Here is a 17,503-nt window from a genome sequence, read left to right as displayed (position 1 = left end):
ATTGAATTATTGTATTGCATAGCATTTTCCACCATCTTAGACAGTGGCTAACAGTAGCTTAACCTTCATATTATTTTCACTATATGAACAATTTCTATATCTTCTATAACATGCTTTTTAATGTTACCGTGAGTAATTCATATTACTCAGTCATATTGTAAATCTCCTCATAATATGTTTGAAAACACAACAGCAAATATGTAGGTCTTATCAACAAGAAGGCAGAGTGACAAGCAGCTTCAAGCTGCTTTGTAATACCGACTTGATGTGTAACCTCATAATTAACCAATGCATGGGAAGCTCTCTGGGCAAGAGCATGATCTATTTTTGGTTTCCTCTAATATTCAATTCAGTTTTATTTATATAGCGCCAACTCACAACAACAGTCGCCTCGAGGTGCTGATATTATTTATGAAACAATAGCTGAAGTTTTGCAGCTCACACAACTTTGTGCTTGAAAGATCTTCTCCCAGTGATACTATTTGTTGTCCTGATGAATAATGTAATTGGGCTTGCAAGAAGGCACAGCTGCTGACATAAAATGAGGGCATGTTGTTGGCCTTGTGGCACTGCCCCAGACAGATGCATTATTCCACCACCGCCAACCACAATCCCTCCTCCTGCTGCCTTTCTCTGTTCCTCTGTGAATTTACCATCACCTTGGCAGAGAGGCAGTCACAAAGGCCTCCTCCACCATGAACTACCTTTATGCTGAATTCTAACAATTAGACCAACGGGGAAGTGGCTCTAAAATACTGTGTGTGTGTGTGTGTGTGTGTGTGTGTGTGTGTGTGTGTGTATTCATATCTTTGTGGGGACCAAACATTGGAAGTTTACTATACTTGTGGGCACCAACAGCCCTTACAGAGACCAAAATCCCAGTCCTCACAAGTTTGAAGGCATTTTTGAGACTCAAAATGTGGTTTTAGTCTCAGGGTTACAGTTTGGTTATGGTTAGGTTTAGGTTTAGGAATTCATTTTTTATGGTTAGGGTTAGGGTAAGCAGCTAGGGAAAGCATTATGTCAATGAGATGTCCCCACAAGGATATGAATACACACACGTGTGTGTGTCTGGATGTGTGTGTGGCGTGTGTTTGTGTGCGTGTGCGTAAGTGAGCACAACACCCTGAGTACTGGCTTCAAGGCAACTTTATGGTGGAAGAGAGTTCACACAGGTGTACAGAAGACAAAATCGATACAGCATCAGCAGGAAAATGGAAAGTGTGCCTTTGTGCATTAAATAAACCCTTTTACATACCACATATGGCATAAGCAGACATAGTAGTGCTCCTACAAACAAGCCTTATACCTCAGGCAAGGGAATGTTATTGTAAACATCCCTGTGGTCCCCTCCAGCTGCTTTAGAGAAAATCCGTTTGCTTTATTCTGAAATGTTCAGGCGTTGCCATGGGACACAGTGGACGTCTGGATCAGATTAAGCGCTGCCGGTGTCCCCAACTTTATCAAATTGGCAGGACATATTTCATTTGCCTATCTTCATCTAGAGGCTTCCTTCCGAACCACCCGCCCTGTTTAGCTAAATCTATTCTGGGTCTAATTAATCCAAGGCTGACCTCTGCTCAGGTGAAGATACCTGTAGGGTTCTGTGGAGGCCCACTCAGATTTAGATAAGCCACAAGAGAAAAGACAATATTATTTTAGGTTGTTAAGGTGTCAAGGTGTTTTTTAGCGACTTATCAGCAACTTGTCATCAAATTAATAATATTATTATTGCCAGATTATTACTCAGTTTAAGTTGGAGTCACATTAAAGAAACTAGTATTTAGTATTTCTTGGTTCCAAAAGGAGCACGGCTTCTGCAGAAAAAAATCCTAAAACTGTTAAATAAAGAAGACAAATGTAACTGCACTTGTACTTATATAGGACTTTTCTACTGTAACTGAGCACTCAAAGCATTTTTTAATTTCAAACTTCATTCACACAAACACAATGATAAAAAACGCTGAAATTCACACACTCACTGATTGCTGCATCGGGGCCTACTTGAGATTCAGTATCTTGCACAAGTATACTTCGCTATACAGAGCCAGGTATCAAACCACCAACCTTCTGATTGGTAGATAACCCACTCTACATCCAGACACACAACCACAGGTGAGAAGTGCAAAAAGTATAAGAGAAATGAAGAGCTCTGGATTAACATAGCAATGTCAACTTACCTGAAGGCCTCAATGATGTAGGAGGTGACAGCGGCTCCTCCCTCGTGGGCATTGGGTTGCCAGGTCAGAGAGACACTGTTCTTGGACACATCCGTGACTATGGGCTTATGTGGCGGGCCTGGCAGCTGGAAGGGTTCAGTGGCCTGAGCTACCAACACGTCTGCGCTCTCTGAATGGAAAGGGAAGCAAACAGGAAGAAGGAGGAGTAGCAGGAAAGGTGAAAGAGAATAGTGCACATTTAATTATAACAGCTGGCTCTAGTGCTACTGTTTCATTACGTCCTCTCTGTAGTCCCACTAATGTTGACTGAGCATTAGCATCCTCATCGCCGCAGGTGGAGCTCCTCACTTCTAACAGACTTTGTGATTTTGCTGTTACACCCGAGCCAACTGTTCTGACACTAATAGTCAAATAACAGACTTAGGTGTTATCAGAGTAGCTTGTTAAGTCGTTAAAGGCTTCATTTAATGTCATATAAACAAATCTTTTACTGCTTGAAATATTTTATGTGCTAATGCCTGCTCCACTGCAGAGAAAGTAAAAAAGGGCAGAGCCACACAAAGCACTTAAATAAATGGGGTGTTTTAAGACAGATGATATCTCACATTTGCACCCCAAATTTGGTCATCAGCATATTCTCACCTTTGCTTTACCTCTCTTGTCCTTTCTCTTCACCCCAGGATTCACATGCATACAATTACTGACATTTAGATTTGCAGTTGGCTCAGGAACAGCAGGGGCTAAGTGCTTTAATTAGACCCAGCTACTTGTTTCATTTAAGCAATTACACAGACATGAGGAACACTACCTACACTCTGGCTTTTTACAGTGAAGTCACACATCCTACACTCAGTCACAGCTGATGAATTTTAAGTTGCCCACATTTAATAAGGAGACATTTAACAAGTGACAATCAGCATTACTTTTTTTAAACAGCACTTCATATACATGGACATTTTCTTTCTCGTCACATGTAGCATCTCTGTGTTATATGTAGACACTTCATAGAGCTTCCATTTGCATGTATTTAAATCACACAGAGACAATTTACCTTTGACTGTGAGCACTCCACTCCAACTCGTCTCTCCGCTGGAGCTGCTAGCCAGGCAGGTGTAAACCCCAGAGTCTGTTTCCTGGCAACAGTAAAACGTGTATCATTAGTTTATTGTGCATGCGTGTGTGTGATACTGTGGTAATGCACCCATTACCAGTGATTGAGACTAAATGTCATATCTCTCCAAACAGATGGTTTGCAGAGAGAGTGCTGAGCAGTTGGAAGTTGGTGTGGATGCAAAGCTTTTGGAGCAGGGAGATTTTATTAATGCAAAGCCAACCAGGTAACTATACCTTCAATGCACTTTCACAGTACAGAAAAATGTGCTTATTACTGTCAACTTGTAGCATCATGCAGCTCCCATTTGTGGCTATATGTCTAAGAAAGATGAACCTTCTTTTAGCTTTGTGTATATTCATCCCTAAAGACCTTTTGAAAAGTAGAATATAGAAAATTGCTACCTTCATCAATCTGCCATACAGGTGGCTTTCTCTCATTCAGACCTGGGCCACTTAGTGCCACTCTTGTTTTTATTCAGGAACCAAGAGGAACATTGGAAACCTTTCGCCCCATGTTGCTGACTCATTGTGCTTGGACAAGCTGTTGTGGTGTGCCAACATAAAAGGAGATATGAAATATACTTAAATAAACTTATCTGAAGGCACTGTTTTCAAATTCCCGGCTCTCAGCCTTTATATTACTATAAGGCTAAACTAGTTTAGTTCAACATTAGTTTATATTAGTGTTGCCACAGAACAATCTGTCATCAAAGACCTAAGAAATACTAAAATGTGATTCATCCACTATTAAGAACAACTATAAAAAGCATCTAAGTCTGTTTTCAGCTACAGTCTCATTCTGGCAGAGACAGCCTGGAGGCTAGCTTTACCCATGTGTTGTCTGTTACACTGGCTAATAATACCCAAGGCCAAGGCTGCCATTCTAGCAGACGTGCCACAGCACGTTTCCAAAGAAAGCCATACTAAACTACCCAGAGCAGATGAAGAGGGCAGCAAGTGAGACACAATAAAAGCGCAGAAAAATAAATGACGTTTCAAAATAAAACACAGCATGCCCATTAAACATGCCACTTAATTATGTTTTAGAGCAGCACCAGCACGTCCTCAAAAGTCTGCAGATGCCTCGAGTCTTTAGAGGAAGCTTCTGCCCTTTGACCAACATTCATACTAATGATGTGTTGAAAATCCAACACGATTGTTACTGTAAGTGAGACAGCCGTTACAACTTTTCCAAAATTAAGAGTACTGAGTGAGTCATAACACCAACACATTCATATGTCATGAGATTCTTGGAAGAACGCTCATGTCTGAATGCTGTGATTCTTTTAATGACATCTACTTCTGACAGCAGCACAGAGTCACTGGTGTGCTGATTGATGGAACAACTCACAGATGAAGTTTAAAGGCACATGGGCCACATGGTAATTCAGATGGAGTTCATTAGTATTGTTTAGACCTATAGTGACATCCTACAAGATTTATCATCTACAGTTCAATACCTTAAAAAAAATCACATTTCTGTTAAGGCACTTGAAATAATATTTACAATGTGTTTATCTTGTTCTGCTTTTATTCGTCATAACAGTATATTAAAAATCTGTTTCTCCCAGGAATCACTTACACATGACAATCTCCATTCTGATTAGGCTACCTCAACATAACATCTGTTTTAATTAACTTCTACTTCAGGGATGTTGTCAAATGCAGTTATTTTATTTTCCTCCATAAATGATAGAATCTCAGTGGACCTATCTGAAGTCAAAGCTAAAGTCAAGCTGGTGGCTTTTATGTTTCTCATCTAAGGAGGAGAGTTAAAGCAAAGGATCAAAGGACAGAATTTTAATGACCAGCTAGAGGTCTAGAAATGTCTGAGGCACCAGTCTTTCTACTCAACAGCTACTTAGCATTCTGGACAGGCTATGAGCAGATGTAATTAAGAAGTGTGTGATAAATGTGCCTGTGTGTACGAGTGTGTGTTTAGCTGAATACTATTAAGTTTTTGGAAAAGCAAGCCAAAAGCTAGGTGGGCTGTGAAATTGCTTACAAGAAGAAGCTGCTAGGGGGTCTTTCACTGTGACACTAAAGGTAGCAGCAGTTTGCAAGAGCAGTGCCTCTAAACATGCTTTTTAATTACTTAAACTTTATCCCTTCAGGTTGACCACTTATTCATTTCATTCATTCTGTTAAAAATCATCTCATATTCAGTGTTAGTGTTAAACAGTGCTAAAACATCAAGAAAGGGGTGGGAATATTTACTGTGTGTGAGCCATAACATACTGAGATGTGTACTTAAGTAAACGGAGCACCCACCACTTGGCTAATCAAATAGCATACATGCTGGTAAATAACACAAAGTCCTTCTAGATCAGAGGAATCTACATCACCAGGTGTCTTAAATTTCCCGTTAGCTCTGACACCAGGATAGGTCTGTAGCACACTACTGATGTGAATTGATTGGTGTAAGTAATAATATACTTTTGCAGCACTAGCAACTATTAAACCTATATATAAAAAAAAGCATAAAAGCATGTTTCTCCGACTCTGTTTTCATCATAAAACCTACGACACAGAGCAAACACACAGCTCCAAAAAAAAAAAAAGTCTTATTGATGTTGTTGTAGTTGTTACTGTGCCAAATTCCAGCTGGCTATTAGGTCATGTTAGCGCTCCTATTGGTGAAGAAAGAGTGCTTATAATGTCAGGGCTTCTTGGGCTGCAACCTCAGAAGGCAACTACCCTCTGCTCCCTTGAACTCCTTGGCGATTGTTACTGTATTGATGGGAAAGAGGTAATACGTGCTTTTATGTGAGAAAATATGTCAAACAAACTATTTGCATTAACACACATTTAAAACTCCATGTGTCACAGCTCAGTTTGCAATAAATGATGAAGACAAAAGACTGTGGTTAATATAAGTTATGCCTACGAGGCCTCCTGGCTCTATACATAATTATTTCCAGCTCTGTGTGTGTGGTTGCAGTTAGTTTTTCAGCTGCTTGCTGTGAGATGTTTCAGTAGTTCATCAATTTACATGGCAATTGATAAATCCACTGCAAACACAATTAGCCTTCCCTTACTCACTTATTCTGCCACATCAGCTCATTTTACTTGCAATGAAAACCTTTCACATTATGCAGAAGATGTGGACAGCAGAACCTCTCACACCTAATGCCTCGCTGATCACTGTGCACACGCTCAGTCCCTCTCCCCTCCTGCTCAGGGTGACTCATCTCTCCTCTTTCTAGAGGCCCTGACCTTGAGTTGACCTGTAGGCCGGCTTGTGCGTCTGTCTGAGGGGAAAAAGGGGGCCCCCAGATGGTAGCATTTGATCGGTGGATAGGGACTCCGCACAGAGGGTGGGTGGGGTAAATAGCTGGGACACCTGACTATTAATCAAGGCTGGCAGCTTTGGGCAAGCGCGCAAAACACATTTCTAAAAAATGTATGAGGCAAGAGGAGAGCAGAAGGGAGGAGCGCCAATCCTAAAGAAGGCACATGTCAATGTTTATTTTTTATGCTTTAAATAGCACATATTTGATCTTTGAGATATTTTTTTATACAATCTGCAGAAATAATCTGGCAGTCCTACAGAGCAATGTGAACATCGGTGCCTTTTTCATTTACCCTCCACCTGCACCCCATCCCAAAAGCACCAGCATGAACATCCTGCACATCAGCAGCCAGAAGGGTGATAATGATGTCAGAGCCTATTTTTGGGTGTGTGCAGAAGGAAAATCTGATTATCAACTATAACGCGTGTATGCCGGGATTTAAAGTCAACATAGGAATTTGATTTCCTGCTTTAATCTGATTACTCCCAGAAATCTGTTTAGCTGTGTCCATGTAGTCCTTCTCACACTCCCCAGGCTTTGTTGGCCTTCACCTGTTTCGCTTCCTTATTTATCTAACATTAGTAGCCCCTATAACGTACCCCACGGCCTGCTACGATTTAGCAGCGCCATACACACACACATACACGTCCCGTCTGGCCTGGGAGTCTTGGCACCAAAGTGACGGACAACGATAGAGTGTGTCTGGCAGAGATCCCAGGATAATGGCATCTCCTCATTGCCAGGGTACAAGGAACAAACAGACCATCTGTCCTACTCCAGGGGCACAGCGGAAATTGACTTATTTATACTGAGTTAAATGTCTGATTTCATTGTTTGTCCATTTTAAAGGTTATGCTTATTTTGGTATTTAATATGTTTAGACTTTAGAGCTAATTCATAGAAGAGCTTTTTAAAATGAGCATTATGAATCTTTTAAACTACCCCAGGTTTAACAACTGTCAGTGTAGATGGCAACAAAAAAAAAAATCAATCACTGAAAAAGCATTGTAAACATTTGCCTTTACCTATTTTAACATATATTATTAAGAAAAAGAAAATCTGTTTCTTAGCAACTTCTTTTCATTGCTTTGACACATTGTCCACAGCCAATCCTTGTATAATAAAAAATATCACCAACAACAAAGCAGTTTAGTCCCATTATCTAAAACATCTTGATGCATGCTCAATCATCCAGGTAAGTAAATCCCCAAAGTTTGATTCTCTTCATCTGGATGCAGCGTTTTCAGTGGGAGAAACGTTTTCTCACTCATCCAGGTGACTTCTATGGTCATGGGAATTTGCATATTAATGATAATAATATAATAATGATGAAGGAAATGACCTCCCAGCCCATTGTTCCTTCAGTGGGCTGGTTTCAGTCATTATGCAAATGTACTGTTTATAAGGTTGGGGAAACCTGCAGTCAGCTGAGACTGAAGAAGTCACTTGGATGAGTAACGAAACGTTTCTCCCACTGAAAATGCTGCGTCCAGATGAAGAGAATCAAACTTTGGGGATTATCTAAAAGACTTTATTTGAATTGAATCTCTTATAATCCTATGCCATGGGTCAAATGGATGTTTAACCACAGTGTGTGTCACTTGGTTAGCCTACATGAGAAGACTTATAGCTGAGTCCCCTGAGATATATAGTGGCAGGTGCTGCAGCACCCAGAGCTGATATGTCCCCTGTTCTGTTTTTCATCATCATCATCATCATCATCAGTAACAGGTTCCTTTCAAAACGACTGCATTTCATTTATGGGACATTTGATGGAACTGGACTATGTTGATAAAATGTGTTGACATTTGTGGCAATGAATGAAATATCTTTATAGCTGATGGATTATCAATGTAGCAATGAAGCTATGATGTAACAAATAGCATTACTTCCTGTCACAATGGCATCTTTTAAACACATTATTAGGCAGCATGTAAATAGAACAGAATGAAAAGTTATTGGGTTTTTCTGAGACACTGAGAGGGAGTATGGCTCAAAGCATGTCAAAAACTCTTGTCGGTGGTTCCAGTGTGGGTGTGGGTGGGCACCTACTGAATCCCATCTCACAACGTATGTGATCTGAATGATCTGCTACTAAAATTTTAGTGTCCAATACAAAATGTGTTTTTTTTTAAATCCAAACTTCAATGTCAAAATAATTATTTTGTCTTTGTATTTGTTGCCGAAATGTCAAGATATCTACTTTCATAAGCAAAAATCCTGGATTACTTAACCATTACTGGGTTAAACATTTACCCAGACCTTTAGTTCGTTACCAAAGACCTATAAAACATATTATATATCAGATCTACATCCTGTTTAGTGACAGCTGGGTTAAATATTCACATGCTGTCATGCTAACATAATCAAAATGAAACAACTTTCTTTTCTATGCACTTTATCGACTCTACAGGTAAATTCTCTACAAATTAATATTATAAGATGACGAGCCTGTGTACTAAATGAAAGGACGTTAGTTCACAGCAGGAGAGCTGCTTGGATGACTGTATTTTGGGATTTTTTCTACCGTCATTACAGCTCAAACCACTTGCCTGTACAGCAACACAGACGATGGATTTCGACATGACTCTGGGTCTTGATTCCTTGTGTTAGTGATGGACTCCACAAAAAAATGTATGACATCACTGACAAGGCATCTTCTTAAGTTTATGGAACAACATTTCAAAATGAATAATTTTTATGTGTAATTCTGTGATCTTGTTCCTGCAGTCTTAGGCCATAAATACCATTGGTTTTGATGTTCCAGATCAAAATGAATTGAAGTCTGATGAGAACTTCAACATGCTGTCTGACAGCTTCAAATGAGTTCCAAAGGCTGAGCACTTCCAAGATGGTGCTCTCAGCTGTCAAGACATTTCCTTTTATTCCACCATGACACAAATGCATCTTAAAATGTACTTTAGGCCTCTGAGTCTCAGCTATTTCTACTTCTATCCTCTCCCTCACCCCTGTTTCTCAGTTTCTAGCCCTCTCTTTTATTCATCCAGTCCTCACTTGTACTGATGCATTGAGGATTTAATTACAAGTCTCAGCGATCGTTAATCATTGAGAACCCACAATCAATTAATGCGCACGCCTCCTCGAGTCTCTTCGAGGCTGCGGTGACCTCAGGTGCTGCTTCGTACCCAGGAGGGAATTCTGGGCAGAATAGATTTCATTAGCATGGAGTAAGACGGCGCTAACGACCGCTAATGGCCTCGCACGCTCATTGTCATGTTGATCACACCTCAATGTTCCCCACCTCTCCTCCGCTCATAAAAACTCATCGTCTGAGTCAACCGTAAAATTGTCCTCTGTTTAAATGCTTCATACTTTCCTGGAATTAAAGCTGTTGTTTTATCTCTTGGATTAGGTTTATCTTCTGTAAACTACATCATGTTTGATGTGCTAATACTGATACATGCAGACAGTGGATACATTTTAATGAGTGTGGTGGGATTACAGGGACTATAAAATACACACTGCTGAATGTCATCATAGAAAAGCCGCGAGTTTAAAAAGCAAACGGCTTCGTTAACATGGGATTGGAAAAAAATGAAACGCACTATATTTGCATTGTTATTAAACAGCAAATGAATGTAAGAGTATGAGTCTTATTCCAGTACCTGGAGGTTGGTGATCTGAAAAGTTCCATTTTCCATCAAGCTGATTCGACCATCATTTCCCAGGATCCTTTGGCCATCTTTTTCCCATTGTATGCTGGGCATGGGGTTGCCCATGATGTGACAGTGTAACTGAGCCATGGATCCAGGAGCTAATGTGTGATTGGCTGGTCCTTGGCGGATGATGGGAGGGACCCGGTCTGAAGGTGCTGTAGGAACATAGAACATTCACATAAGGATGGGATTTGAACCAAAGGTGATTACTTCACTGTACTGAAGCGTTTGCACCACTACACTTTATCTAGCATAAATGCAAATGATCAAAAGCCTAGAAAGTATTCGAAAGGACGCAAACATCTAAATCATTTTATATGTAATGACACCTAAGATTTTGCTCCCTGGGTAAAATGCTCAATTTAACAGAAGAAAAAGTATTTTTATAGGTCTGTAAAAATAATTCCAGAGGGATTTTTTAAAAGTTAAACACTTGATTTCAAATTGCGGACACAGTTGCTTGACTGACAGGTGAAAGCTTATAAAGCCGGCTAGAACTTAACCTCTTGACCATGTTTGTGGTATTGGTGCCTTCAATTTCACAATTTCCCCTGGTTTTTCTGTGTGATACTTAATATAACCAATAATTAGCGGGTATTTCATCAGGCCAATAGTCTATCAATCCAGTTTATTAATTTATTAACCTAGCTTCACTTCTTGCACCAAAAACCACAATATTATAGCAGTTGAAACTTCAGAAAACAAACTTCATAAACTGTCCCACTGCCTACCATCACGAAAGTAGCAGAAAGTTTATTGTCATTATTCAAAGGATCTTTGTGATCTATCACTGTCTGTCTCTGTGTTCTGCAGAAAGTAGAAATCTACAGATAGTCATGTCTAAGACAATGAGATGGACATATAAGTTTGTTTCAGTGTTCAATAAAACTACTATAATTACTGGTGTTGCAAGCTCTTTATACTTTTACGTGTAGAGGATCTGTGAAAGAACAATCTTTTGACGGAGCCTTTCAAAAAGTAAAAATTACTATTCTCAGATGTCCAAATAATTTTGATGCGTTGCCAGACTCGTCCAACAACACACCAAATCAACAAACAACAAATATTACAGAGATTTCAAACAGTATTATTATTATTTACTTGTCAAGAGGTTACTATGACGACATTATTAGTAAATGTTGAGTTTTGGGTCTAGAGTCTTTGTTAGATTTGTGGCAATTCGACAAGAAAAAGTTTCCAGAACCACACACAGTACTGCATTTTAGTAGTAAACTAAGGTGAATCCACACTTTTCATTGGCTTCATCATCATCACCATTGACACAAGAGACTGGTATAGATCTTCTAAGCAGCAAGACAAACAAACACAACTATTGAAATTTCCAAAGATGCCATTACATTAAAAATAAAAATTAGATCTAATTTTGCTTTAGATAGCTTAAATTTTTTGCTTAAATTTTTTCCAAGTAATCTGATGTGACATTATATGGGGTTTTTCATCAGAAAGAATCAGAAAGACTTTATTTATCCCCAAGAGGCAATTAAGGCACTGTGAGAATGGTGAAGCAGTTGTTTGCACTATCACCTGACAACATGAGAGTTCCTGGTTTTAGGCTGGCTGGCTCTATTCAGAGTCTGTGTGTTCCGATCCTGGGTCATTTGACCCAGCACTTTGAGTTTTATTCTATTTTGATGTTCATCAGCTTATCTAAGTTCATTTCTATTTTGCCCGATGTTGCCCTGCCATACTTTATTGCTTATTAGATTCTCCTTGTGTCTTCACCCCTGTGTTTAAGTCTCCCTCGCCCTTCATGTGTTTCATGTCTGCGTGTCCTATGTTGTCAAGCTCGTAATGGCATGTCTGCATCTCATTATGCTTCCCGTTTTATTCTGAAGAGGGCTGGTGTTCCATGTTCATTGTGTTTGGTTTCACTTCCCCTGTAGTGTCATTATATTTATTCTAATCAGCTGTTTCCCCATGTGTTTCCACTTCCCCTGATCACCTCCTGTGTGCATTTAATCTGTGTGTTTTCATTCATTCCTTGTCTGTTGGTCTGTTGAGTTCATGTCATGTTTCCATGCCTCCATGTTTCCAGGTTTTCATCATGTTCAGGGTTTTATGTTCTTGGTCTCTTGTGTTTAGCATTTAGTTTCTCACAGTTTAGCTCTAATTAGTTTTGCCTTAGTGTTAATCTGTCTTTTTTTTTGTACCTTTTTCCCAGCCACAAATAAACGGATCGCCCTTTGTTAAATTATAGATTCGCTCTAAATGTCTGCATTTAGGTCCTCCTCCTCTCTCCACACAGTCTGCCAGTGCAAACTGTGACACCCTATGCCAACATGATTTCTCTGATCTGATAACCTGATAAGCTTTTTGAAAACAGATAAAGTTTGGAATAGTGAATATGCAGGACATTGTCACAGGCTAACACAGAATTATGATTCTCAATAATGGACAATGCATGTTGTCTCTTATTTGATATGAATTCTTTCAAAATAAATGTAACATCAAATATTGTCATTTAAAGGTGACCTTCGACCAGGAGAAAATGCCTCATCAACAGGGTTTGTCTTCGTTTATATTACAGTGCCAGCTGTAGGTGATATTTCTCTCTGAGGTCTACTTTGGTTTCTGAAAGCAGTTATAATGAAACCAAAGTCACAGAGAAAAACACACTAAAGTCAAGCGTGTGTAATCTTGGGGTTACAGATGTTCATACTGACCCATGAAACCACATTTTCTCTCATGTGGAATGTAAAGTATCACTATAAGAGAACATTTACTGCCAAAGGCTCTCAGGTTACCTTTCTCTGCTGCTGCTCCACTTCAACATGCAAATCAATGGCACAGATTTGTCTCAGGCAGGAATGTGTGGCTAGAGTGACCTCCTGTCAGTCATGGACCGCTGCATCGCACCGAGTAGTGGCTGAATGAATTTTTATATTGGATTTTAAATGTCTTTAGGTAACCATGCAACGTAAGATATTTTCAATAACTTTAAACCAGTTAAAGTATAGATATTATTTAAAGAATATTTAATTGCATAATTTATCTGTTGAATATTTCATGAGTTGGTTTGTTAAAGACAAAATACTGACAAGCATGTACTTTATATCTCCATCTCATCCAGCAATGAAAGCTAAAGTCATTAGATTAGGTTAGATTAGATTATTAGACTCAAATCTCCCTCATCTACGAGGCCACTTTTGGGAATGTGGATGTGTGGCTATGCATGCAGGCAAATTGATTCTCACACCCTTTTGACTCTTTGAAATGAAGACGTGTGCTGAACAGCTTCACTGATTCATTGTCTCAAAATGAGAGATAACAGAAGGTTTTATTGTCAAAGGTGTGGTGAAGGGGAAGAAGCTTACAGGAAGAGGAGATAAAAATGAGCTCACATTTTTATAAATAGTTTGAGTTAAATTTTCCATTGATTTGAGGGTTTGTTTTGGACTGTGTTATTTTTAAGTCCTCCTTGCCTGTGTGGTTTGTAATGATTATCATCATAATTATATCAGGCTGAGCGTTTCCGTCTTTCACTTCCAGTTGAGTATTTATGGAATTTATTACTAACGTTTAGGTTCTTGTATCTCTTTAGAATTTTTGTTTATCATATTTGGATCTTAGTATTTGGAGCCTTTAGTTGTTGTTAAATTTTAGTTTGACAAGTTGACAGCTGTGCTTGCAGAATTTAATTTTCATTTCCGTTTGTGTTGCTTCCCCACTACTATTGTTATCCAGACTACACTCATGTTATGTTTTCCCCAGCTGCGTCCATTCCCCCTGACTGGCCTCAGTGTGCGTATAAATAGTCCTGTCTCATTTTGCATAATCTCTCTCATGCTTTCTCAGTTATTCTTGGGGCGTCTGGACTTGTTTGGTTTCCTTTGTGAATTTTGTCCTTGGCATCTGACCTTAACAAAAATATATATATATATAAATATTCAGTCAGCCTTGGGAGTTTGCATGTGGGTCTGTCACCTGCAAATTATCACACTGCCTCATTACATCTGTGTTGAAGCCATAGACGGTGATCTCAGAGAAAGTCATAGTCATATATGGGTGTGCTCCACAGCTGCACGGCTGTAGGCTCAAGCTCAAATGTAAACAGAATGGCACATGTGTTGCCAACTAGCAACTGAGTTATGATCAGTTTAGATAAGCCAAGTAAATTCCTGCACATTTATAAATAGAAGTGGAACAAGTTGAACACAAACCCACAACATGATACCCCAAAATAGAACCTTACTATTTACCACTGGCCCACAGTCACGTTGTATACCCTCATTTGTATTCTGAGCCGTCGAAAGCTCTGATATCATCAGCTAACTGAAGCTAAACTGGAAATGTGAACACACCCAACACAGGAGTTAGTCTAGATGGAGCTGAACAAAATCCCTGTTTACTGCCACACGGGAAAGGATGCAGCGAGGAGAGCATATGTTGCAGCAAGGTTATTTGCATAGAACTATCATCATATGTCCCTTTTGATTACATCAGATAGGGCTCCTGCTGTTTGTTTATTTGGGAAAAAAGGATGTTTAATTTAAGATGGATGACAACTTTTTCGTACTTCTACTGGTGCACATGTGGGGCATGGTCGTGAAGAATGATTAATCAAATCAGAATCTGAAAACAATGTAACAAGACAACGTCAAATATGACACATTGTTAACTTCAGCACTTTTTTTCCTCAGAGTTCTTAAAGTATTGGGTTAAACTGGATGCACAAGTGTCAGTGATATGTGCACAGTTACCATATGTCAATTTCTGCTGCTCTTTTGTTCAGTCGTGTCCTCTCACAGCTACATTTTCTTGGAAAGCATATAGGTTTTCTAATTATATTACTTTGTAGGACAGTGATTGTTATGATGTCAAGATGTCATTTTAACTAAACTTAGATCTTGAGTCTATGTATAAATACCCGAAGCCAAGAAAAACACTGATTTTGAACAGAAAATGGAGACTGAATCAATATGAAAGGATTGAGATAGTCTAGTTTTTCTCCATATATAATTTAGCTGTCGTTTTAATGTTAGCACCATTAAGTTTAATTTGTTTATACTGTGAGCTATGATCTCATATTTCTATACTCACCACTTTCTACCTCGAGCAGGGCTTTGGTCAGGATGCTTCCAGCCACGCTGATGGCCTGGCAGATGTAATAGCCAGAGTCTTCAACTTGGACATCATTGATGGTCAGCTCACCACTCAGTGACACTGTGAATCGTCCTGACTGTGATGGCTCCTGGACAGGGAACAGCAAGATCTGGAGGAGAAAATGACCACAGGAGTCGTTTCATTATTTTATGTGGGCTGAAACAGGGCCAACATTAAAATGGCAAGTTGTGAAACTATCAAGCAACCATTCAACAATTTTATGCGAAGTGTCTTAAAAACACAATTTAAATAGGATCTTTTCCAAGTTGCCTGTTTTGCATGGACACAAAACTGCTTCATCTCATGCATTATGTGCCATTTTTATGATTCATATGTCAGTGTTAACTGGCTTAACATATGAAGAGTTCTCTGAAAATACTCGAGTACAAGGACTGGACTGAAAATGAGTGAAGGACAAGCTGAGAAGTTTGAAAGGTATTTGGAGCCTTGTGCTGGAGCCTCAGGGCGAGAGGCAGGGTTTACCCTGGACAGGTCTAACACAGTCTGTTGCAGGGATAACAGATAGAAACAGACAACCATTTGCACTCACATTCATACCCTCATTTGCACCTATAGGCAATTTAGAGTTTCCAGTTAACCTTTCCCCACTAAATGCATGTCTTTGGACTGTGGGAGGAAGCCAGAGTGCCCGGAGAGAACCCATGCAAACACAGGGAGAATATGCAAACTCCACACAGAAAGACCTTGGCCTGCTGGTGAACTCAAGACTTGCTAGCTGTGAGACAACAGTGCTAACCACCATGCTGCTATTTCTGTTTTAATTTTAATTTTAATTGTAATTCTGCTTTTTTTCTGCTCAGGCAGGTGAAAAAGTCAAGCTCTGCACATTAGCCGATGACTCAAAAATATGATATAGGGCATAAAAAAATCAGAATTCATCTTCTTGTGCAGTAAGGTTGGATGCACATATTTTGAGCTGCCGCCGACAAACAGGGTGGGAAGGGGGAAAAGCTCCCATGCTCCCCATTTCTCATGAAAATGCGACAAAATGTCAAGAAAGGTCCGGAGGTCTCAGAACCAAGTCATACTACCAAATAATGAAGTATCAAATATCAAATACAGGGAGTGCAGAATTATTAGGCAAATGAGTATTTTGTCCACATCATCCTCTTCATGCATGTTGTCTTACTCCAAGCTGTATAGGCTCGAAAGCCTACTACCAATTAAGCACATTAGGTGATGTGCATCTCTGTAATGAGAAGGGGTGTGGTCTAATGACATCAACACCCCATATCAGGTGTGCATAATTATTAGGCAACGTCCTTTCCTTTGGCAAAATGGGTCAAAAGAAGGACTTGACAGACACAGAAAAGTCAAAAATAGTGAGATATCTTGCAGAGGGATGCAGCAGTCTCAAAATTGCAAAGCTTCTGAAGCGTGATCATCGAACAATCAAGCGTTTCATTCAAAATAGCCAACAGGGTCGCAAGAAGTGTGTGGAAAAACCAAGGCGCAAAATAACTGCCCATGAACTGAGAAAAGTCAAGCGTGCAGCTGCCAAGATGCCACTTACCACCAGTTTGGCCATATTTCAGAGCTGCAACATCACTGGAGTGCCCAAAAGCACAAGGTGTGCAATACTCAGAGACATGGCCAAGGTAAGAAAGGCTGAAAGACGACCACCACTGAACAAGACACACAAGCTGAAACGTCAAGACTGGGCCAAGAAATATCTCAAGACTGGTTTTTCTAAGGTTTTATGGACTGATGAAATGAGAGTGAGTCTTGATGGGCCAGATGGATGGGCCCGTGGCTGGATTGGTAAAGGGCAGAGAGCTCCAGTCCCACTCAGACACCAGCAAGGTGGAGGTGGAGTACTGGTTTGGGCTGGTATCATCAAAGATGAGCTTGTGGGGCCTTTTCGGGTTGAGGATGGAGTCAAGCTCAACTTCCAGTCCTACTGCCAGTTTCTGGAAGACACCTTCTTCAAGCAGTGGTACAGGAAGAAGTCTGCATCCTTCAAGAAAAACATGATTTTCATGCAGGACAATGCTCCATCACACGCGTCCAAGTACTCCACAGCATGGCTGGCAAGAAAGGGTATAAAAGAAGAAAAACTAATGACATGGCCTCCTTGTTCACCTGATCTGAACCC

General features: G+C 39.9%; 1 protein-coding gene across 6 annotated transcripts in view; it reads right to left on the bottom strand.

The window, feature by feature from the left end:
• robo3 (roundabout, axon guidance receptor, homolog 3 (Drosophila)) overlaps positions 1 to 17,503 on the bottom strand; it is a 164,103-nt gene that overhangs the window by 15,119 nt on the left and 131,481 nt on the right. For all 6 annotated transcript variants that reach the window (XM_085288289.1, XM_085288285.1, XM_085288286.1 and 3 more), the window contains 4 exons: positions 15,325 to 15,496; positions 10,213 to 10,418; positions 3,232 to 3,313; positions 2,181 to 2,349 (listed from right to left, as the gene is read on the bottom strand). In XM_085288289.1, the coding sequence (XP_085144415.1) occupies positions 2,181 to 2,349; positions 3,232 to 3,313; positions 10,213 to 10,418; positions 15,325 to 15,496 (629 nt within the window). The remainder of the gene's footprint in view (positions 1 to 2,180; positions 2,350 to 3,231; positions 3,314 to 10,212; positions 10,419 to 15,324; positions 15,497 to 17,503) is intronic.

The sequence above is a fragment of the Mchenga conophoros genome, linkage group LG10 (assembly GCF_057382185.1).
Source record: "Mchenga conophoros isolate Kocher_MC1m ecotype Shallow Benthic linkage group LG10, M_conophoros_male_GT1.1, whole genome shotgun sequence".
NCBI classification, from domain to species: Eukaryota; Metazoa; Chordata; class Actinopteri; order Cichliformes; family Cichlidae; genus Mchenga; species Mchenga conophoros.
This window is presented reverse-complemented; position numbering and strand designations above follow the sequence as displayed.